Source organism: Lepisosteus platostomus, chromosome 9 (genome assembly GCF_059453375.1).
Source record: "Lepisosteus platostomus isolate fLepPlt1 chromosome 9, fLepPlt1.hap1, whole genome shotgun sequence".
NCBI lineage: Eukaryota > Metazoa > Chordata > Actinopteri > Semionotiformes > Lepisosteidae > Lepisosteus > Lepisosteus platostomus.
In genome coordinates this window covers 43060692-43085248 of record NC_142619.1, presented here as the reverse complement: position 1 = coordinate 43085248, position 24557 = coordinate 43060692, and the positions used below count along the sequence as shown (strand labels likewise).

Sequence of the window (24557 nt, the reverse complement as noted above, 5' to 3'; positions counted from 1 at the left end):
ATAAAAATTGAATTTACTCTATAAAATATAAAATAATTTATTGTGTGCTTGACGTTACCAGATACATTGCATTTTTTAAAATGGTACTGTACATACTGTAGAAACCCATAAATACACAGTGAAATAGGCAATCTACTTACGTCAACATAGTTTGCATTGATGTAGTCATTACTCTTTCCACTTTTATCTGGGTTGGGTGACAGTTTGACTCTACTATGATCATCTGAAATAAAATAAACATTCAAAAATTCCCATGAGATTAATTAGCGGTCTGCATTTTTTCCCAAAACTCATAGATCATTTGCATACTTACAGGCAACAATGTTAATGTATCTGTTTTTGTTCTTGTTATCTGGGTGGTTGGAGCTGTCTGATGTAATGCCTAGATCAACAGTGCACGTTTGAACCTCCTGTAAAAGAAGTTAAAAAGGATTACCAGAGACATCAATACCCAGCAGTCCACCACCATAAAAAGTTACAGAATCATGCAAAAATGGACACAGATATATTATGAATAATAACTACAACTACAGCTACAGAACGTAAGAAGAAAAAAAATGTCTTACCTCATAATACTCTTTCAATATCTAATGAGGGAGTGAATGCAAAAAGCACAGCAATGAAATTCAATGACAGTGCACAACATAACTGTATATATTATTGTATTTAAGAAAGAATAATCATTGTCATTCATGCAATAACAAGAGTGTAACAAGGTGAGGAGCAAGGCAAGACAATCACAGTACAGTATGTCAAATGTCATGCAGTGCACCTTTGCCAAAGACAGCATGTTTGTCAGATGAAAACATGGACAGACTGGAACTATCTATATAAACACTCCAAGCTTTTATGTGCTTCATCATGGTCAGACAAATGGTCAGGCTCAAAATCAACTGTGTTGTCAGAAATATAAAATTATACTTCTGATAACTGACAATATTGTATAATAAAAGTATTTGAAGCCATTAAACATTGTGGAAAGGAGTTACCCTTTCTTTTTTTTAGAAGAGATTTTATAATAATGCACACTTCTGAGTTACACTTTTTCTACTTGGTATAACGTTAGCTGATTATTATGAAAATGATCATTCCTTTTCTTCTTGAAAGCAAGATTAATATTCATAAGTATCTGAAGTGCATTCAGTGAGAATAATCACAAGTTTTACATTTACAGTACTGTGTGAGTTCATATTACTGTACGTTACCAAACATTACAGGCTATTTAATGAATTTGCTGTTCAGTAAAAGTTTGCAGAACATGTAATTTAATGTCCCAAAACATGTTCATTTTCTTTTGATCACCTGTCTTACTATTATTTGCTCTTGATTTTCTCAATATCAAGAGCTCTATTCTATGTTCAGGAATTTAATAGATGCACACATAGAATAAAATTGTTTTCATCCAAGTAAATGACCTGAGATGTGCATATACTGTAAATAAATCATGAAGAATTCATCATGTAGACTACAGTGAGGGCACACAGTAAATACAAGAGGAACTAATAATATCCTAGTCATTAAGAAAATATTTTCCTTAGATGAAACATCTTTTATGTCTGCAAAGGAACAAGTAATAGGTTTATTCCATGCTGAAAAAAAGAAGAAAGAGAACACAACGTTTCGGCCATGGAGCCTTCTTATTCATCACACCTGAAGAAGGCTCCATGGCCGAAACGTTGTGTTCTCTTTCTTCTTTTTTTCTGCATGGAATAAACCTATTACTTGTTCCTTTGCAGCCTACGCATGCTGACGCAGCTACCCACCTGAACTACTATCTTTTATGTCTAATGCCCATTTTCTCTAAATTATGTCATGCAGATTCTACAGCTGTAGCAGGGTTTTCCGTTAACATTCATGATTAACACAATCTTTATAACATTCTTATCATTAATCACAAATGCTTAACTGACCAAAGGTTATTCCTTATTGTAAATTATGGACAAAAAGTCTGGAAATCTCAGTTCCAGTAAATTAAAAAATAAACAGTTTCATATGTTTTATAATTAATGTTTATACATGAATGTTTTCATGTGTTTGATCTAATTAATAAATTGTACAACCAATGTGAGTAAAGGAACCCTATGCCTCTAGTTATTGTTAGGCTGTATTTTATTTCATAATATTACTGCCTTAATGTAAATGTTACTTTTATATTGGCATTAGGATTCTCTGTGCTATCATACAAATCTTTTCACATTGTGAACAAGTTGAAAATATATTTTCACAACATACCTCAAACTCTTCAGAAAATCTGTTATTGTCATGAAGTTCTGCTACATGTTTTGCAAACTGCTTCACTGGAATGGGCTCATGATCATCTAGAAAATGTCAAAATAAATTATGGCCTAAAACAACTTTTAGCCAATAACTAAGCCGTTTATTCCTTAATTTTTTAAATAACCCCATAAAAAAGTAGATAACAGTTAATAATCTGTTTCTAAATTATTTGTAAAATATATAATATGCAACTAAAAAGTATATTAAATACAAAAACTTTTAATACGTAATATAATACTCGATTATAAATGTTACAAGTTTACAAGTTACAGTACATCAGACAAATAAATGCAGCCATCTATGTTCAGCTTATTTATTTATATTTAGCAATACCAATTAACCAGTAGAGCGTGTCTTTGACTAACCCACTTGAATAGCCCACCTGCCCACAGAGCAACATCAATTATGACACTGATTCACCCAAGACCAATAAATAGAACACTTAAATGTATAAGTATGCATGTTAAATAAATATTCCAAAAAGTTTTTTTCTCAAAAGAGAACACTAATGGCATGCACCATGTAATACAAGGAGTAGTGGGCAATTTTAGTAGTGGGCATTAGTATTGCCTGTTGCCATTAGTAGTAAGCAATTTTAGTATAACTGACACTGAGGCTCTAAAGGGGTTAAGGCGTCTTAAAAAGAATTCTGTGAATTGCCAGAGACTGTTGTTATGTTCTCAGCCACACCTAAAAGGAAATAAGGAATGACATTCAGACACTAAGTTAAGATAAAGTATTTCAGCTCCTTTTAAGGAAAGGCGCTGTATCCACAGACCTGTAATTTGCAAATGGCAACACGAAAATAACGAACAACATAAAAAGGAGGACAGGAAACTAAGTAGGAACACTGATACTGTATCAGTTAGTTTCTTCAGCTAATATACCATATCTGTTAGAATCCTTCAAACAAGCAAAAAGGACAGCTTCTAACAACATTATACATTATTAGAATTAGTATAGCTAAAACTGCTATTTCTAAATTACAGTCAAGCAATGTGTGCTGTAGTTGTAATCATGAGATTAAGATGAATGACAAGAAAAATATGTTTTATTTTTGGCAAATTCCATGATTTCATTTGATCATATTAGAACAAAAACATACTTTGTGTCAAACTCAATGATTTCAAGTGACCAGACGTATTGGGACACTTGGTATAAATCTCAGAGTGTAAAAGTCAGTATATGCTTGCATATCTCCTTGAGGCAATAACTTACTGAAGTCTGCACTTATTGAGATCTCCAATCTCTCTGTGTAATAATTTGTCTTCTTACTTTGTTGAAGCCACTTTTAGTGATTGCCTATTCTTGGGATGTGCTGACTTCACTTTTTGCATCATTCTCCCTGGATTCTGGGAGTAAAGCTTTATATACAGTACATACATTTCAGAACAGAACAAAAATGTGAGAATTAATCTTAAAAAGTAAGTGAATACTTTAAAATTTGAATTATAGCATTCTGGATTTAGAGTGTGACTTATTTCCTCCTTAAAATAAATAACACAAAACATAAAGCCTTCCTTTTTTATCCAAATGACCATTACCTGAGGCTGGAAGGACTGGTGTTGGAGGTGAGGTAATCACTCTTGGGGATGTGTTATCTTCCAGATAGAAATGAGCAGTCTGAAAACATTTCCTTCATAAGGTAAGAAGACAAAACCAAAGACAATCAACATTAAGCAGTGAGTTCAGGATTGCAACAGTAGTGACACACATTGATATAAATTAGTATAGGTTCTGAAGAATATGGTTTTCTGGTTTTCTGATTTACCTCTACTGTCAAAATATGAATGACCCAGATTTCATACTAAGTCCATATCATCTCAATTTTTTTAAAATCCAAATCGTTCAAGGTTTAACATGAGTTCAAATATTACTAACCACTAAAAAACCCAAGACAAAGGTAGTGGTGCAGTGTTCTCTTGGCCTTGATAAGTGGCCTTGTGAGGGTTATTCATGCTTCATGTTACCCACAAACTCTGTTACAGAATTTAGGATCAGTTTAACAACATCAATTTTCTAAAATGATTATTGCACTGAAACATTGTCTGCTGTCTCATTTATTAAAGCATATTTGTATAAATTGTAGGATTAACCTCTACTTATAAATATAAATTTCCTTTTCAGCAGTTAGATAAAAATATACCATTTTTTATTAATGACATGCCTACCAAATACTAGGGCAAAACTAACTTAGATTACTTAAATTATACGAAAACATATACAGTACAATAAACTGTGTAAAAGAGTTCCAATTACTGTAGGTATGAGTGTCAAAATGTTTCTCAAATCCTCTATTCAAACAAACATATATAACACATTGCCTTCTTTTATTTACTACAAAATACAAATCTATCGGGAATAACAGTTCTGAGGTGATCAGTTGAAGGTCACTTTCGAATTATACCTCTGTATAAAGAAGGAAAACTAAACTTGTTTTTATTCAAGAAAAAAATGTGCATGAAAAAACAATTCTTTGAGTCTTAAAAGTACATAAAGTATGTGTAATCATTTGACACTTTAAATATCTTAGGGAAGACAAATATATACATTTTTATGATTATGGTTTATTACTCATACACTGAAAACAAGAAAGCAGAAAAACAACCAAACAAAAAGCCATAAGCGTGCACAAATTCATGAAAAGATTTTCTGTATAATCTGAAACAAGTTTTTACAAGGATAACTGAAACACCAATTGATTGACCTATGTTGTGTTTTCTAAAATACAGAAATCTTAGGAAGGATTACACTGGCAGATAACTCAAAATTTGGTCCCTGATTAAATGTTTTTCATCGTGAAAAGGCTAGGTTACAAAATGTACATCTGCAAAGGAACGAAATGAACACATTGTCGTTTGAGAGGAACACCGATTGAACATGCTTAGGATTACTAAACCTCTAGTGCAAAATCCATCTTACAAAAACTGAACAAGACTCTGACATAATGATTTGCTAGCCTTTCTTGGACCTCTTTCAGCCTTAACTTCAAAATGCAGATACAGCAGATAAAATTTTCTGATTGAAAGATATTTAAACTTCAATCTTTTTTCATAAATTACGGGTTTATAATTTAAGAATCTGTACATGTAGGTCGATTTAAATCTCTGAATGTTTTGTTAATTTCCTCAGAATGTTGTTTAGTTCATTGTTCAGCTTTATTTTTTAGGAATAAGAAATGGTAGATGGAGTATAGTTCAAAGCCAAATTCTAAACACCTCATCTTATTTCCTCATCAAATTGTCTATGAGCTTCCTCACCTGTGAAAGACGTATGACTTGTACGGCATGAATCACTTTTTATGACTCACAGTGTGTATAGCTGTTACAGTACATCTGGGTTTTTTGAAGCAAGAACTTTCTTGATGGTCACCTAATCAATAAAATGGATTCCCTGCCAAAACTATTGCTGTACTTGATTACCTCTTTGAATAGTGTTTGTTGCAGTGTTACAGTACCACCTTGTTGTCTGATCTTGTCAGATCTCAGAAGGTAAACGTGTTTATGCTATTGTACGTCAGTGCTGGGATGGGACAACCTCTTAGGAAAATCAAGTGCTATAAGTGGTGTTTGTGGATCAGTTAATGTCACATTTCCTCTAAGACCCGGCTTTCCAAACCACCATCCCAGTAAGGTGACTAGGTACACTGTATGGTACTGTGGAGTGTAAGGCCCTGTGCCCTGGCTAAATTCCACTCTGGGCTTGCACAGTTTGGCCTACATTAATTACCCCCTTAATTCAACTGCAATTAGGAATTCAATTATCTAATTTGCTGTGTAAAGTGGCTGCCATGCATTTCAGCAGTGGATGAAGTGGGGTTCGCTCCTCTATAGTATCTAAAGCGGTTTGGATCCTTTGGGATGAAATACTTACTTCACTAATTTGTTTTCATTCCCTGGTAATTTCTTCACTGTGAAAACATGCAATACATCCTACCAGAGTGTTATTGCTCTGTATCTTACAGTTTATGCTAATTTTCATTATTATAGGTTGACCAGTATAAGACCATTTACCAAGATAATATTAATGATTATAATATGATTATATTGATGGCAATTGACATTCAAGCTAAAGTATCAAGTCCAATATTTAAAATGGGATTGGCTTTATAAAGTGTTTATTGAATATTATTTTTCACAATTAGATCAGAGAAAATACATTCTGAAATAAATGAAACCTATAGTATTATGCTGTTGTGACACACATGATACTTGTCTGATGATTGATTTGTCAATGAACACGAGTATTGCAAAGAATATAATGAGACCATCACAGAGTGCAGATCAATACATCTGCAGTATAACCTGCAACAGTTCAGCCCTGACAGGACCTTGACAGCAAATCCAAAAGCACAAATCTTTGACACATACAGTTTATGATTGTAAAACAAAGACATCAGCAGTAAGGAATCCTTTAGTTAATAACAGAATTAAAATGGATAGCATAGCTAATATTGATTTATTTTTTGTAGCAGTTAAAATCTGTTTTTTTAATAATTTCATCTACCCTATTGAATAGCTTCAGAGAGTTCTTTTATTTAAAACTTAAATATTCTTTCTTACTCTGTAAATTTTTATTTTACTTACAAAAGATAAATGCTTTCCTAATTCATGAAATGGCATACATGTATTTTTTTATAGTCATCTAGGGTACTTGCAAAAGTAAAGTTTTGATATATTCAAACACAAAAATTGTAATTATTTCATACATTTAGTGAAAGCGTTAATATCCATAAGTTTTAAAAGGTTACACCTCCTGGACAGATATATGTAATTCCTATTGGTGCATGTTTTATGAGGTAAAATAAACGTGAAAGAGTTTTTTCTTATATGTCATAAAAGTCACTCTCATTCCATTCTCCCTATGTTTCTACAACAAGAGGGAAACAGCAGCCTAGAACTCAATGGATGACAGCTGGTGGCATCCGTGAGACTGTTTTTAGTTAAGGAAAAGAAACCTTAATTTTGCCTAGTTCTGTTTTCCTTCTTATCAATATCTCTTCTTCAGAACACCCACTGGAGCACCACTCCCTCCAACCTATCACCCTCCATGCATCAGCTTCCTCACTCGGTCCGTGGAAAAGGGAGGGGTACAGCTCTAGTTTGCATTAACTGGGGTTCGGGTGAACTACTGAAGTAAAAATTAGGTCTTTCATTTATTATAAGTTAAAATAACTGGTATTGTCAGACACTTTAGACACTCCATTATAAAAGCTATTCAAAAAAACATTTAAAGAAACACATCCTTTTTAAAAATATATGTTACAGTATCACCCAATTTACAGTCTGAATTTTTTGCAAAGTGTTTCTTTTTATGTGACTAAAGATTAATGAATCAGAAATTAAAAGCCTCTTTCATATACTTGAACCAATTACATTCGGTGTAATGTAATGTATTCTAAACAGCACCTATAAAGCATGTTTCACTTAATTTCTCTTTATTGACTTGCACTCATGTATATCCATCCATCCATTTTTGAACTGCTCTTCCAATTCAGAGTTGTGGGGGAGGAGTTGGAGACTATATCCCAGAAAGCCACATATGTATTAAAACACAAAATACCATTAATACATCCTACTACAAAATACTTCCTTTCATATAAAATGAAAAACATCAAATGTAATTAATATTTTATGTAGTATTCAAAAAGCTGTGTAAAGAATGAAAAAAAGAAAACCCTTGTTGAAACTGCATACCAAATAACTAACAGAATTTAAATGTTTTAAGACATGGTATTGTAATGTACTGCAAAAAACAGTTATCTACTGTATAGCAGTATACCAGAATGAATATACATAGCATATTACGTGTACCTAACATCTGTTACAACACTGAAACAAGATGCTGGAAATCCCCTCAACATATGAAATGAAATTCCATGTTATCTTTCTCTAGCTGAAAATGAGATTTTTGATCTATTAGAACAGATTATGCCTCCCAGAGAGAAAGACAAAAATCAAGGCCTTACTGTATAAGTAAGCCTTTTCATCTAGTCAATAACCTTGGGAGGCTTTTCTCTGTTTTAAGAGAAGATTAAAGACAATATAACTGAAATCACGGTTCCACTTGTTTAGAAAAAATGAATCTTAAGCAATTCATCCTTTTTGTATCTTTTATTGCCACATTTCACCACTCTCTCCACTACTAGACACAAAAGGAAAAAAAAATACATATTAGAATGCCATTTGTAAGTTATTGAGAAGAGGTGCTAAAATTCACTACAATCAGTGCCAAATCATCAAGGACGAAAATTCATATACAGTATTCAATTTATACTGTTTTATACATGACACCTCGGAATAACTCTTGTGGATAAAGACCGTTACCTTATAGCCAAATGTAGCTCCGGTAGAAAAAAATATTTCTTATTTTAGGTCTTATTTTTCTTTTCTTGGTAACAGCTGATTTGGCACTGGCACTAGTCGTAAATCATCTTCAATCATGTTAAAGCTTACTTAAAATAGATACTGTAAGTTTAAATAAGTATTAGCACAATGCTAAAAATATTAATAAGACAACTGCTTATACACATAGGGCTACAATACTAAAAGAGAATAATTAAGGATTTGTTGTAAAAGCAAAGTTCTACCCAGCTATGAATTTAGCAATTTAATTACCATTAATTAAAGCTATTTCTTTTTTATGCTGAAAATGAAAAATTCTGTTCAGAACACTTTCAGATGTTAATTTGCTAGATGTTTCATTAAATCCTTCTGTAATTATGCTATTTAATCTCTATACTTAGGCAAAAACAAATTAAACCTTAGAATTAAAAAAATAGTAATTATCTCATTAATACAGTATGTTATCTTCAAAGAGCAGGTACTAAAATTCAGACTTGCTATACACTTTTTCTATTTACACAGTGGTAATAACAAATCTTTATTTAACCATGTATGTTAAATCATAAACATACATATGCTTAATCAACCAGAATCTTATTCATATTGACAACCCAGAGATTACCCGTTGATATACAGTAACAGATCATTTTACTGGAAGAATTTGAGTGCAATCTTTGCTAAAAGGAATAAATAGCAAACATATTTAATTTGATCCTACAGCTGTCCAGAGCAAGTTAAAAAACCCTTGCCATAAGGAAAAGGGTAGTATAGACTAAGAGGAATTTGCTATCATTATCAAGAGGAAATGCAATATCTAGAAAATCCATAAAAACTCCACCATCATTTTATCAAAAGAAGTTTATTCCAAGCTGAATGAAATACCAGTACCACGGAAAGATGCATTATTCCCAAAATTCTAATTATTCCATCCATAATTACTGTACAAAGAAAATAAATTTAATGTTTTTAATCAGAAACGGTTTATAAGTGATTACATATTTTTCATGGATAAGTTATTTTAAGACAGACTGAAAATACACAATATGCTTTTTTATACAAGTCTTAAAAAAGAAAAACTCCTTTCAGCATGGTCTTTATACCATGTTTTTCTTGAATAACCTAAAACACCTTTGCAATTTGTGATACTGGTGGTGGCGCTAATGAGGATGCCTATGTTCTTTTAAACTCTTTTTCATAATTGATGACACGAGGACATAATACTTGGAGAAAATTATTTGTGGGCTGGTAAGCATGAACTTATTTTTAAAAAATGTCTGCAAGTAAGGGGAAATATCAAGCAAGGCGTTTTCATATTCGGCTTTTTTATTTTTGTTGCTCTATTTTAAACGTTAAGTGTTTAGAAATGTTGTTAAAAATGCTAATGGTACAACAGGACAACTACCATATATGCTAATTAAACAGTACCTACCTCCAATATACGAGAATCCCCACAAGGACCAGGAGACACAGGAGAGTCAGAGTAGATACCACCACCAGAGGTACTATTGCCCGTTTCTCTTCAACACTTTCCGCTAATCCAATACGGGACTCATGGCTACTGTTGCTTGCTTCTGTTGGTGAAGTAAATACAAATATTGACATGTTTCACCCTCAAGCAAACCTTATGCCAATTTAACTGCTACTGTCAATAAAACATTGGAGAAAAATAATCAGCTTACTCTCTTAGTATTTTTTCACTGCATGAAAGGATTTTATCATTTGCAAACCAGTTTGAATGAATTTAAAGGAAAGAAACAGACTGCAACAGGATCAGAAGCAAAGTACATGTTATGACTTACCTTTAAAACCTATGCAAAAACTCAAGGAAATGTTTGACATTTTGACAGTTTTTATAAAATATAACTTTTCATCCAATGCTTTTGAACCTTTATAAAACAAGCATTTTGTATTTCTTGCTTTCCCTGATTTTTACTTCATAATAAACATTCTTTAAATTACTGGATTTTTCCAGTGTCCTCTATGAATATATATCTTTGAAAATGTAAGTTACTCTCATTTGGTATTCTTCAAGGACTTGAAACTGAAACCTTTTTTCATCCGATTGGCAGCACACATTTCTTGTATTTTTGCAATAAAAGACCACAAGAGTGTATACATGCTGTTACATGAAAGTGGTGGCAGGTAAATCACAAGCATGAGAAACTAAAAGGGAAGCAGAACAGTCTTGACTTAAATAAGCACTACTGTGAAGAGTGAAGTTAGTGAAAAGGCAGAGAACTAAATCATTTCAAGACTGTTTAACAAGTGTCAGTCATCAAATCTGATAACAGCCATGCTTCTAACATTTGATGACAATGATTGGGCAGGGTCAGACATTAAAGATGTACATCACTCCACAGCCTCTGAAAAGACAAGATGTACTGTATATTAGTGCACAGCCTTCAGCTAGAAAAACTATGTTTTGCAAATAGCCAGTTGCCATATGAATGGAGAAGTATACTACTGCCATCTTGTGGATGATCTTTTGCACTTACTGGTTTAAAGTCTGTATAGATCCTAAAACTGTGTTATTTTCTTTCTGCATTTTCTTATAATTCAAAGCCCAAATTACACTTACCTTACTGTTGTTTACACTTACATAATGTTTCATACGAAAGGATTTGAACATGTAATTGAATTTATTACATACCTGAAATGTGGGAGAATGCTAATGACCACACATCTGTCACACCTTTAATTTCATAGATTAGTATTAGTTAAAAGTTCCTTCTTATACATAGCTATGAAGCAAAAGCCAACTGTTTACATGACATGCTTTTAAACACCAGAACACTAACAACCTACTGTAGATGCACATTATGAGTTTTGCATATATACACAAATGTATATATATAAATTACACAAATATTTAAACAATGGACATAACACAAATGTATTATAGTAGATGGATACAGAATTTTTAAGCCTTATGTGGTTTAAACCTATGAAAATCTATGGCAATGTTGTTAGATGTGCTATAAAAAGGCCATGATAATCACAATTAATAGTATGATGCATGTTAGATGAAATTCCATCTAAATAACCCCCAAACCTTACCTTACCCATGTGTCACAGGGTTATAAAGAAAGGTTGTTTTAGACATCTGTTGCTTGAGACGTGCTGGTTAGTAATTCCGTTACCCAGTGTTTGTAAACATTCACAGTTTAGTGGTTCCATGCACATTTCTTTTTTTTAACTGCCATTTGCCTAACCATAACTAACCTGCCTCAGATATCTTGAACACAGCTGTTGCAACCCCATTAGATAAAGACAGTGCTGAAGGGCTGTAGCACTCTTGGTGATAAGTCAGCTTTACCTGCATCCGTTGTACCATCAGAATCGCTTTCTGAGTAGTCAGGGATACTGAAGTCTGAAGAAGTCTCATTGTCGTTGAAGCTCTCCGAAGTCCCTTGACCAGAACCGCTTTCTTCATCTGTGTTTCCTAATGTCCAGGGTCTGGAGTCTGTTGTATTTGCTTCTTCTGTAAAGCTAACAGTCTCATTATCATTATTAAAGAGGATGGCAGAAGTATGACTCCTGCGGGGTACATCTGGAGTTGGGGTTATGGTGTTATGATCCATTCCATTCAGCATTTCTTGTGATGTATTGAGTGCTTTAGCCATCACTGTCTTTGCATACAGAAGTGTGGGTTTATCAGGGGTTACACTTTGGTTTCTATCCGAATCCTGTTCTAACTCTTCCTGAGATTCTATGTAGAGAACTGTACCGGTAGTATTGCTCTCTATTTGGTGTTCCCTGGGAAGTGGGGGTGTGGAATCAGCATCAGGAATGGCGGTTTGGGACAGAACTTGGATATCAGAGGAAGAACCCAAATTGATGAGGGTTATAGGGCTTTCACTGCTGGCTCTGGCAGCTGTAACAGAAACGTACAAATCACTATCTGAATGGAGAGACAACTGGGATTTTGAATTAGGAAAACCAAGAGATAGCTTATTGCTAGAAAACACCTGGCTTGTATCCAATCCATGGATCGCATTCCAGAAATGTTTGTTTTCAGGTGTAGGTAGTAGTTTCAACTCACTGAGTGATAGTCCAGGGGTAGGGTGAATGTCTACCTCATGGGGAATTGAGGGATACATGCTTTGCTGTGTCCAAGAGCTATGAAAAGAGGATGTTTGATGTGGGCTACTACCAGATGTAGAATGTGCTAATTCAGTGTAACTGCTTTCAATCATTGCTCTGCCTGCACTCAAAGCTTGATCACAACCTGAGAAACATTTGTGAGAGTGAGACACTGCTTCCTCCCTTTGGGATTCTGGTGTACCTAAGAGAAATGATGAACTAAAAGTAGCTGTGATGGTGCCAAATAGAGGCACTTTATTATTGTTAATGCTTACACTGTGTATAGAGGAAACAGTACCACTGGATGTTTCTGAGGTAGGATTTAGGTTTACTTTGCTGACAGAACTAGAAATAGAAGATAGCAGGAATATTTCAGCACTAACAAAAGCAGATGCGTCTTCCTGTGATTGTGCCATGCTGGTGCCCAAAGTAGAAACAGAAAGCATACGGGGAAGGGCAAACATATCTTGACCTTGAGAAGCATCATCCACTGAGCTATCAGAAAAGCTACCAGAGCCATCAGCAAGTGTTTCAGTGCTGGAAGAGGAAGAGCGGTTTTGCAGTGTGACTGAATCACTAGAATAAAGAAGCAGTATATCTTGTGATAAAGGCAGAGTTTCATGCGAAGAGTCAATATTAATAAAGTGTGATGGATTAATCTGAACCCAGGTCTTAGTAGCAGATGTAAAAGCAGCACCAGAAGTTGCAGGTTCAAGATCAGAAGTGGCAGAGGAAATCTGAAGAAAAGTTCCATCCTTACTAGCAGCGGTGAACCCAGAAAACACATCACCTGTTAATGCAGATTCCACATGCACCGATTCATGGCTAGCATGACCCAATGGCTGAATCTCACTATGACCCCCAGCATGAGACATAAGCACATCCCTATCAGTGAAGGCAGGAGTAGCCATGGTCAGAGTATCATCACTGGATAAAGGAATAGAAGATTCAAGAGTTTTATCAAAAATGGAAAACATGGATGACTTTGTTTCAGAAACAGTGCTGAATGGTTTAGACTTGTGATGATTTTCCCAGTCAGAATTAGACAATAGTGCAGTGCCATATGAATCAGGTAAAGTTTGAAGGGGTAGAATATCATTAGATAAAATAAGGGTAGGCATAATCTGTGTATCAACCTTGGCCATAGCTGTTGCATGAGACAATACATTATCAGCGGAAACAACTTCAACTTTACTTTTACTATCAGTCTCAGTCTTAGTGTCAAACACAGAGGTCTCAGACAGAGCATTTGTAGATTTTAACAGTGACAAACTGGAGGAGAAAGTGAGGGTAGGCTGAAGGAACAGGTCACCATCAGACTTCACTGAAGCATGCAGATCACCCCTATCCACCTCGGGTATAGCATGCTGAAACACATCGCTCTGAGAAACGGCATGTTTACCAACAAGCAACTCAAGAGTAGAAGAGGCAGAAGGGGTTTCATAAAATACATCTTTAGATGAAGGAAGGGTTAACTGAAGCGATACAGCAACACTGGGTAACAAAGGAGTAACATGCAACGGACTCTTGGTATCTGAGCCAACAAAGGAAGCTTGATGCAACATCTGGGTATCAGTTAATGCAGGGTCAGGAAGGAAAAGCACATCACTAACAGGGGAACCAGACGTAGTTGGAAGTGGTATCTCACCATTAAACACAGGTTGAGTTGTTTGAAACAGAATGTCAATGTTGACAGTAGATGGACGTTGAGCACCCAGATCTGGACTTGTAGAAAGTGGCAAGACCTCTACATGGGACAGTGCAGAGGTAGTATTGACAGGTAAATGTGGGAAAGGAGTACTCCGAAATATCACCTCACCACTGGTGTCAGTAGGGGTGACATTAACTGCCACTGTATTCCCTGTGAAATTCTCAGCAGAAGAGGGGTGATCAAATTTGTCTGTAGATGCTGTGACATTGCTAAAGATCTCACCCTCAAGAGTTGAAGAAGTTGGTCCTGTTGAAAATTCATAGCTGGTTGCATTCACAACATCTTCATAGTAAATATCTGTCACAACAATGGGGTTTCTTGGTCGAGTAGGACCACTGACATTTTTCAGAGAAGAGCCTTCAGATGATTCTGTGATTCCACTAGGGCTAAAAATAGTTGTGTTGCTTGTTGTTTGAAAGTTGCTGGGGCTCTCTGTTGTGGCTTGGAATTCTATATAGTCCTCTGTAATAGCTCTTCCCTCAGGCTGAAAAGTAGTGGAGGTTTGGTAATCTAGATATGTTTTCTCTGTTTCAGTGACATTCTGCTGAGTTGGCTGTGTGACAGATTTGGTGTGAGGGTAAAGCACAGCAAACCTGTCTGTTTCTGAAGTCTCTCTATCCAAGGAATAGGCTTCTTTTGTAACAGGTGCAATTTTTGTGCTCAGTTTGTCATAGCTTTCCACAGACAACTCTTTGGTCATGGCACTGTAAGGTGAGATTTCCTTCATATCTTCGTATGGGACAGTGATAGGCTGTGCAGTTTCCATTTTATTACTCATCTTATTGAAGACTCTGGAGTTTGGAAGTTTCTTTCTTGGGTTCATATTAGACTTCACCTTAGAAAGAATGAGAATGATATTAATAAATATAAAAGGGATCTTTCATAGTATTTGAACAGGTTGGTTGGACATTAATGGACATTCACAAAGCTTCTAGAAACTTATCCAATGTCTTACAGCTTTAATTGCTGCCAAAAGTGCTTCCACTAAGTACTGATTCAGGAAGTGATTTATGTAATCAGCACCTTTTAGACTTGAATTTCTTTCCAGATTATGATGAGATTTAACGTCTTTCATTTTCATTAAAATATTTTCATCAACATTTGGTTATAAATAATTAATATTCAACAAATACATTTTGAATAAATGAATTTCAGAGGCACTGTATATTAAGTGAAGAAGTTCAAAAGATGATTTCTCAAATCAATGTGTAACTAGTAACTAGCACTGAGCAGTATGTTTTTATATGCAGTGCATTGACCTGTAGGGTAGAGAGGAATCAAACCTTCTCTTTTCATGGTTAGGTACTGTATTCAAGTGGGGAAAAGAAATACCTTCCTCACTGGGATCTAGTCAGTGCATAGTTCAGTTTAATAAGTTTACAATTACAGAACACCAGAAAATCAGAATAAATACTAATGACAGGAGTCCATTCAAGCCATCATGCTCATCTGGTTCTATTTTAGTCACACATAAGTGACCATATTGGAAAATAGTTGGTCCCAAACAAGAAAGGGACAATTAAGACCAATCAAACCCAACTCATGTACTTTGGGAAGAATTTGTATTTCATAAAATGAAAATCCATGTAAATACAAAGACAATATGCAAGCTCCACACAGCTTATGATAACTTTGAGATCCCCTGATACTATTACCTCCAACTCATCTGTTGCTTCTTCGGTTTCATTAAAATCAGGTAAGGGTTCAGTCTCTGGAAAACAAAGCCCATAATTTTAGAAATACCACTCAAGGACTTTTTGATTGAAAAAAAAAATATTGAAATAATTCAGACTAACCAATTCAGGTAATCTAAAAAATATCAAGACATACTGTATAACCAAATTTCATATTTTGAGAAAATATATCTGAATCTGTAAAATAAGGGCTGGATATTCTAAATAAATTATCATACATTTTTTAAAGAATCACAAATATCTTATATATATATATTAGGAATACAGCACTGTGCGATTTCACTGAACTGCCACCAATTTATATCTATCCACTACTGCATTTAGAAATCTTAACAAGTAATTTTAATCAAATACTTCCAATATACTTAATGAATTGTTTGGTCATCCAGCCATTATTTTTGGATTGCTTGAATTTTGAGCAATTATGTTTTCATTCACATTTTGTAGAATAAAAATCATTCTGATTGATGAACTGTATTTACTTTTTAGTATATGTTTCAAATCAAATCCAGCATGTACATTTTATATCATAAATAAAAAGTGATGATGCAGTGTATTTGTTTTTGCAGTGATTGTTAACTGTAAACAGAGAGGAGGTTGAAAATATTTTTCTTCTTTTCTTCAGCAGTATTCAGTAAATCATGAGCACCTAATCTGTAAGAGATATGTCTCTCCTGAGGATAAAAGATTAGTAATTACTTTTGCTTTTGTGTGTGAAGTTACCTGCTTAAGCATCACACATTTTTCTAAAGAAATTAAATGATACACCATATTCTGCCAATTCATCAAAATTTCTATTTTCACCATCCCTGTATTTAACATTCATTGAAAAAATATTTCTGACACAAAATGTCAAAATGTGGTCTATGCGCTTAATGATAGCAAGATTCCTTTCCAATATTGGGAACACTTCAGATGTCAGCAAATTATTTGATATTATTGGTCTTACTCTGGATTCTATGGTTCTAATTCATGCATTTTTTCTTCATAGCATTTACCCATAAAATGCTATTGTACAGTCCAATACTGCAATATTTTAACATTTTTATTATGCTAACTAAACCTTAAATTTCATGCAATATTTTGAGGTCTTTGCTTTCTCATAGCTTTAAGCATGGCTAATTGCAGATACAATTGATTATGGATTAATATACCTACAGTTTACCATCATGTGATCAATGGAGGCTACATCAGTTTTCATTTTTTTCTAAACTCTGTAACCTGCATGTTGACTCAACTGACATTTGTGTTGTCAAAATGATCAACTGACTCATTGACTTAATCAATTTGGTCAATCTTTCCCTCATTTTCTGAGAATCAGGATTTTCAACAAAAAACAGAGATTGCTAAAAAGATCCCGAACAAACAAAAAAAATTAAGTAATATTTTTTGATCAATGTGATTTAACTGTAAATGAAAACATAGTAGGAAATAAATTAAAGCAATCCATTTTAAAACACATTTGCAAGTTTGCAGCATTTCTTTGAACTGAAAACCATTCAGTTTGAGCTTATTAACATTTCTAATTAATCAGCTTTGAAACTCTAGAAAAATGAGTTTCAAAAAGTTTTCATTCATGCAACCAGTCTGGTTTTCAAGAACATCATTTATTAAGCCGAGGCACATTAATTTGAGAGCTTATTATTCAGAAAATTGAAGAATTTAGTATACCAGGACATTTGTAACACTTTCAAGTCCATTATGATGGTCAAATATCTGTAAATGTTTGTAATGATTGGATTCTGTTTGAATAAAGGTAGATTTTAACATATCAAAATTGTTTTTTTTATAGGAAGAAAATTTCTTTCTTCTTTTTTAGACATCTTTAAACAAGAACCAAACAAGAAATACAAATGTGATATCATCTGAATTTATCTTCAGAGGCAAGAGAATGCAGGGAGAGAATAAAAGTTACTTAAAAGGTATGTATATAAAGCATAGACATTAGAAGGTATTCTAGGAAAAATAAGATAACGTGCAAGAAAAATCTGAAACTAAAGATGAAACATTCAAAGCCAGGCATTGCAGTTGCTTGTAATGTACTGTACGAAAAGCAACAGATAAATATGAAAAAATGCAAGAACAACTTAAAGTGCTTAAAGTACACTTGCTTACCCTCTCCAATATTTTTCTCAATTTAAAACATCGTATTAACTGCTCACTATGAGTAGGTGATACAAGATTGATAGAATAAAATCCAACAAATCACAAGCAATTGGGAATTCAACTCATAGCGAGAAATTACATGTATCATTCTGAAACGTTAAAACACTATAGCAGTTATGCAAGTGTCACTCCCAAGTTTGAAGTGCTCACATGAGGTAGGCACACTGTATTTATATGCCTTCAGTTAAAGGTTTGTGCACTTTTTTAAGTAAGCCAGGCAGGCTTGGTTGTGATATCTCATACTAGAGGTGACCTGGTTTCACCTGTGGGGTAAGACAACAAGCCACTGCAGGTTTGTGGGCATACCGTAATCAACACCTTTTTAGTTTCTTCCCAGGACGCTCTAAAGACTTTCTATGGGTGACATGTCTGGCATATACCTGACCTATATATAATGATATATCAGCAAGCCCTTCTAGTCATACTGCAACAGGACTACAGGAGGTACAGGAGCTCATTAACTCTCACCCACATTACACAAGAACAAAGCTTGGTCATCTCAGTCATCTGACTCAATTTATTACAAATGACCTATGTCACACAGTATAGCACTGATATCATCTACAGCCTGCTATAGCAGCAACTGTAGATTAATACTATTAATGACATTTTTGCTTTGTTGGAACTGGAATCAAGAGTCTGTCTAATAACCAATTCTGAAACACTTTGTTCAATTGTACAACTTATACATTACCAAAGTGATTAAATGCATTTTCATTATCTTTACTTTTAAATCCACTCATGTAATTATGTCAGCTCTGGATTGTATTTTTGCTATTTGATTGTCTGCTTTAAAATCAAAATATCTCCTATATTATGTGAGCAGTATATAAATACATTCTCTTGAATATTCAATTAGAATTTTATGACAGCAGGATATCAAGAAGTAAGGTTAGGAATGGTAAAATCAATTTAATTGTGAATACATTTCTGTAAGATGAAAAAAAGATTGTTAGAATAAAGATTATGCCACAACCACCATTGCACATTATGCATCCTGTGAAACATTGTTAAATAGTTATTTTTAAAGTTTGATTTAAAAATATTATTAGATATGTGATTGAAATGTGTGAATACAGACTTCATGCACTTGAAATTCCCCAATGTATATCAACATTTAAGGTAAACTTACCTTGTTGCTGTGACTATGCTACAGAAAATGGTGATAAGATTCCCAAGGTCTTAGGAGGGTCATGAGAGCACTTTTGGTTTTAAACCAACTAAAGGGAATCTATTAGAGAACATGTTACAGAGCTCTGTGAAATGTGTCCAAAAATACACTCACACAGATTAAATGAGTAGATTGTACAAAAAAATAAACTAAAATAATGTTGTATATGAATATTCAAACATTTTATTTTTTAAATATTTAACAAAGTCAATAAAAAAATCGTAACCATAATTATTGATTCTGTGCTTGACTTCATATATAACCTAAAGTTTTTTTTAAAGATAATCCTTGTTTTCCTGGGACATATGACATATTTATATATACTGTATATAGCATCACAACGTAACATTCATTTAAGATGCCAAATTGTGGCATATGTTCTTACTTTTCTTTTGAATACCTTCACTTTTCATATTGTTTGAAATATCAAACACTGACTGTATAATATCCAATTACTATAATGTAGCTCATGTTACTTCCAATTCTTAGCATGCAGTACATAGCATTACCCTAGACTTTCTCATTAGCTGAATAGTTTAAAACTACCTTAAGCTCAATTTAAACAGTAAACATCTGGAGTGAAAAAATAGCATTGATTTACAACATCAAAGAAAGAGCAGAAGTACAGATTTATACCAGCCAAATACTGTACACATTATACATACAGAGTGCAAAAGAGGCTAACGTTTAGCATAGTAAAGGTATTTGAACGGGAATCCCACCACCATTCATTAAAAAGCAGCAAAGTCATCCTAAAGATCAGTGTAGTCAGCGGCAGATATTCAAACCTTTTACTATCATTCATGGAAATAACAAAAAATGACCAACTCCTTCAACTGATATTTCATTGAAATATGAATTTATGGAATTCATACTTTCCCCATATTAAAAAATGACACCACTTGGTGAACACCTTAACCTCAAAGTTGAGAAGACAAAGGTAAGACTAACAAACACTATCCTTTTCCCACTGGGATCTATAAAATGTTTCTGCACTGCAGACATTCCACGTAAAAAGTTACACGTCAATATTTGAAACGATGAGGGGCATCGAGTAGAATCCAATCTTCACTCAGTCTTCTATCTGTGCTCATTGTCTTTGTAAACAAAAATTCTTTAATTTACATTGCCATTTGTTTTATAGTTTTACTTATTTTTCTCCTCCATGTGAAAATAGAATCAAATGTAAACTTGAGTTGCAATATTGCAGGATAAAAAGAAATCAGAGAGAACAAAAAGAAAAGCTACCATATTATTTGTAATTTGACAGTGGTACTGTATATCACCCACCACCTATCTTCGTTTTTTTTAATCATTATGTGTTCGTTTATTATATTCTTTTTTCCACATGTCTTCCCTTCATATGGAGTCATGCTCGCTTCAGACCTTGTGTAAGTGTCAGGTAAGTATGAAAGAGGGACAGTTATGCTCCCATCCCAATAAAGGTCCCCACTTCTGGAGTCGCCAATATTTAATCCAATAAGGTCTCTAAGATGGCACTCATACTGGCACCAGTGGATGAATATGGCTCTTGCCAATGCCATTTGCACTTCTACCCACTGTGTGCTCCACAGTGCCCACACGGGAAGGTAGCAGTGATTAAAGGTTATATGAAGTTCTCATTAACAACACTGCAGGTGTTCAGACAGAGAAATTAGAAGAGGTCACTAATGCATTACAAGCTTTGGCAATCTGAATAACTCATGCCCCCCGTAAAATATGCTTTTAAAAATGCTGAAATAGCCGCTGGTTGAGTGGAGATTAAAGAAGTAACCAAATAAATGAAAAAGAGAAGTGAGTTTAAAATAGAATGTAAACAACCTCACTGGCATCACTTTTCAGAAACATTGACAAGAATGACTGCCAATTCAGATAGAGCTGAATACAAAACTGTATTAAAAAGAACTTTAGATCTGTATAACTTCGTTATACAGTAGTTTCTATGATTTTATGGATTGCCTAAAATTTACAAAATATCCTGAAAAAATTATAAAAATAAAAAATGCTTTATACCACTAGTAGTGACAAAACAAAAAAAAGTCACAAAGGTAATCCATGACATAAATCATCAAACACAGTAAACCACCATTTCTTTTTTCCCCTGCTACAGATCTATGGACATTATCACTGTAACTGAAGAGTGAATAAAACAATGTGTTAATTCTATTTCATACTGTTCTAGTACTATCTCCATTTGCATTTTCATCTCTTATTTAAGTGCTTGTAAAAGAGCATTATGGTATCTGTCATTTAATTTTTTTGAACTACCAATGTTTTCAAAACATTATTCAGAGTAAGCACTCTGACTACACTGATTTTTAGACATACATTACTGTAAATGTACATAAACTGGTTTGCAAAAGATTTTAAAAAGAAGTTCAATTTTGCCATATTTTGAATTGATTCAATTAATGAATGCAATTATACAAAAAATACCAATAGAAAAGCTTTTAACTGATACTTTCATACTTACCAGGGTCATCCAAAGGCATATCCACAATCAACTGACTACTGTGTTGACCATAAAGGCCATTGGTGCACACAGCGACAACCTGGATCACATAACTTGTATTGGCCAACAAATCATGTATAATAGCACCCTGAAATGAAATTAAAAACAAATTCAAAGCCTTAACAATTTGGAATATAATAAATGTGGTTAATTAACAAGATATTCATATCTTAGTTAAATTATTTTCTTAGTGTTAACATTTACAGTGGAAAACTGAGTGCATTGAAAGGGCAACAAATACACTTTTCTGAAACAAACTCTTGTAATTACTTTAGAAATTCAGATTTCATATCTGACCAGCTATCTATATAAACAGAATTTAAAAGCATAAAGCTTACCTTAACATTCTCTTACAGTATATAAAGGGGGCAATGCAACATTAAACATGTTATGGCTCAGACAGATAAGCTGATCTAAGATCTATGTGGAACATGCTTTCTTCAAGATAAAATGTTTTATTTTATGAACTCACTGATTGCTGAATGCCATGGGTACCATATATTGTTTTAGATTGGGAATTGCCTACATTTTCTGGTCACCCCAGAAGGAGGATGAAGAGTGTACAAGATGTACACTAAGGAAAAACATACTGTATATCCAACTAAAGTACTCGTTTTAGTTGAATGTAGTGTAGAATTTAGTGTTGTCTTCTTAATGCTCCTTTGGACTTTGGCTCACTTCTTCTTAATGCTCCTTCTTTACAATTCTGTAAAATTCTAAACATGTAGTTACCGTATCCTGGTCTTCATCCGTTAAATATTCATGCTTGGTCTGATCTTTTCCTGCAAGGTTCTGATATGTTACAGAGTACTTTTCAATAACTTCATCGTACACAGCCCGGGGCCTCTCCCATGTGACCAGGATGCTGGTGTAATTCTTTGGATCCGCCTGGATATTTTCTGGTTTTGAACTGCAAACTTTCAAAAAATAAAAAACAACCCATACTAAACATTTTTGTGTTAAGTTTTTCATTTCTGCAGAAAACGAAGATGGTTTCCTTCATGGAAAAAAGTACATTGCTTGAATTCACTAAGATTTTTACATGAACTACTTTCATTGAAGTAGGGAATCAACGGCCAGTCTCTAAAGTGATCAATGTAATTTGCTATAAGATCCAAAACCTTCTTTTAATTCTTCCAAAATAGCTCGTAAACAGAAAGAGGTGAAAATGATAGACAGTATTGCATTCTAGTTGTTTTCTCCTTTAGGATTTTTTGTAGGTAATATGTCAGTCACCTTGGTTTCATTAATTACCATAAAGTATGTTTGCCTACTTGGCAGTATGGATGTGAATAATTGGCTTGCTCTTCGCACAAAAATAAGTTTAAAAAAAATAAGATCTATGCAGTATAATGGATTTTTAATTTGGTTGTCTGAATCATGTGTGTTGTTATTCTCAACAATTTATTATGTTTTTCCTTTAATATTTCTAATGACCACATATTTAGGAGAATGCTGTTGAACATGAATCTTCTCTTAAATGAATTACTACAGTACATCCCTCATTTAAGAACTGTACTTGAAAAAAACATTTTCAACACAAGAGGGCAGAGAAACTCTACAATAAAATGACAATTCATAATGACAGCATTTTATTCTAGAATAATACCTAACAATCCATAAAAACCGAATTATAGTAATAGTAATTCATGAAGATATATTCCAGCAGTGGACATGCTGTGCGGTACCTCAAGAAACTACATATTCTTTTATTTCTAATAGATGTGAATAACAAATTTTTAGCTATTATGGATGCAGTTTGACTCATTCCAGCTAAAACACTGAAACATGGTAGTTTTAATCCAATTTCCATTTAATGAAGAAGCAATTGCAATAATGGAAAAATAAGTATTAGAAGAAGGAGAATTAAACAAAACTTGGATAAGAGTGCAAGATGCAGCTGCAATCCACAGTAACCTAGCAACATACAGCAGTCTGTTTGCTTCTAAAAAATCCTGGCCTGTCCTTTGAAAATTCAGAATGGAACAAAATAAAGATACAGCATCTAGAGGGATTTTGAAGTCCTGTAATAAACCCACTGTCTTCAGACCAAATTTAGCAAGACATACAATGAATAAACATCACGTATCCTCAACAGACTTTATTGCAATACCACAGTTTCACAGAATGGTACTGCTTTTAGTTTCTCAATCCTTAAAAAGCAGCAAACAAAACATAACTGTGACAGATACCACCCACCTTAAATAAGATGACTCAAGGGCTCCAAACACATAAAAGCCCACAATAGATGATATTGGATAGAGCAGGAGGTATTATTGCAGAGACCTTTCTGCTAATATGTACTGTATAATACTACACAGCAGCCTCTCCAGGCTCCTACAGTAACTCCCCAACTTCAGCTAACACCCTGGGACATACCTCAGTTAATTTTTCACACCTATGTGAGAATTTATCCGTGTAAACCCTTCACAAATTACCTAATTATAACCCGCTGTGTCTATTTACGCAAAATAGAGACCTTTAACGGCCTCTAGTGGCAGGTTGGTGGTTAACCAGTCCGCACAAAGACAATGACAATAATATACAGTACAGGTAGAGGGAAAAACCATCAGTGCACACTTCATCCCTGTACCAAATG

At 34.0% G+C, this 24557-nt stretch overlaps 1 protein-coding gene across 5 annotated transcripts in view; it reads right to left on the bottom strand.

Moving 5' to 3' along the window:
* Nucleotides 1-24557, bottom strand: part of LOC148655029 (receptor-type tyrosine-protein phosphatase zeta-like) — an 89856-nt gene that overhangs the window by 9420 nt on the left and 55879 nt on the right. The window contains exons 9-19 of one of the 5 annotated variants that reach the window (XM_088645110.1): nt 22691-22875; nt 21920-22046; nt 16071-16126; nt 14353-15250; nt 11938-12495; nt 10051-10192; nt 3822-3913; nt 2233-2318; nt 567-587; nt 314-410; nt 141-223 (exon numbers count right to left, since the gene is read on the bottom strand). In XM_088645110.1, the coding sequence (XP_088501236.1) occupies nt 141-223; nt 314-410; nt 567-587; nt 2233-2318; nt 3822-3913; nt 10051-10192; nt 11938-12495; nt 14353-15250; nt 16071-16126; nt 21920-22046; nt 22691-22875 (2345 nt within the window). Of the gene's footprint in view, nt 1-140; nt 224-313; nt 411-566; nt 588-2232; nt 2319-3821; nt 3914-10050; nt 10193-11937; nt 15251-16070; nt 16127-21919; nt 22047-22690; nt 22876-24557 lie in introns of all 5 variants that reach the window. The other 4 variants (XM_088645107.1, XM_088645111.1, XM_088645108.1 and 1 more) reach the window with 4 other exon arrangements.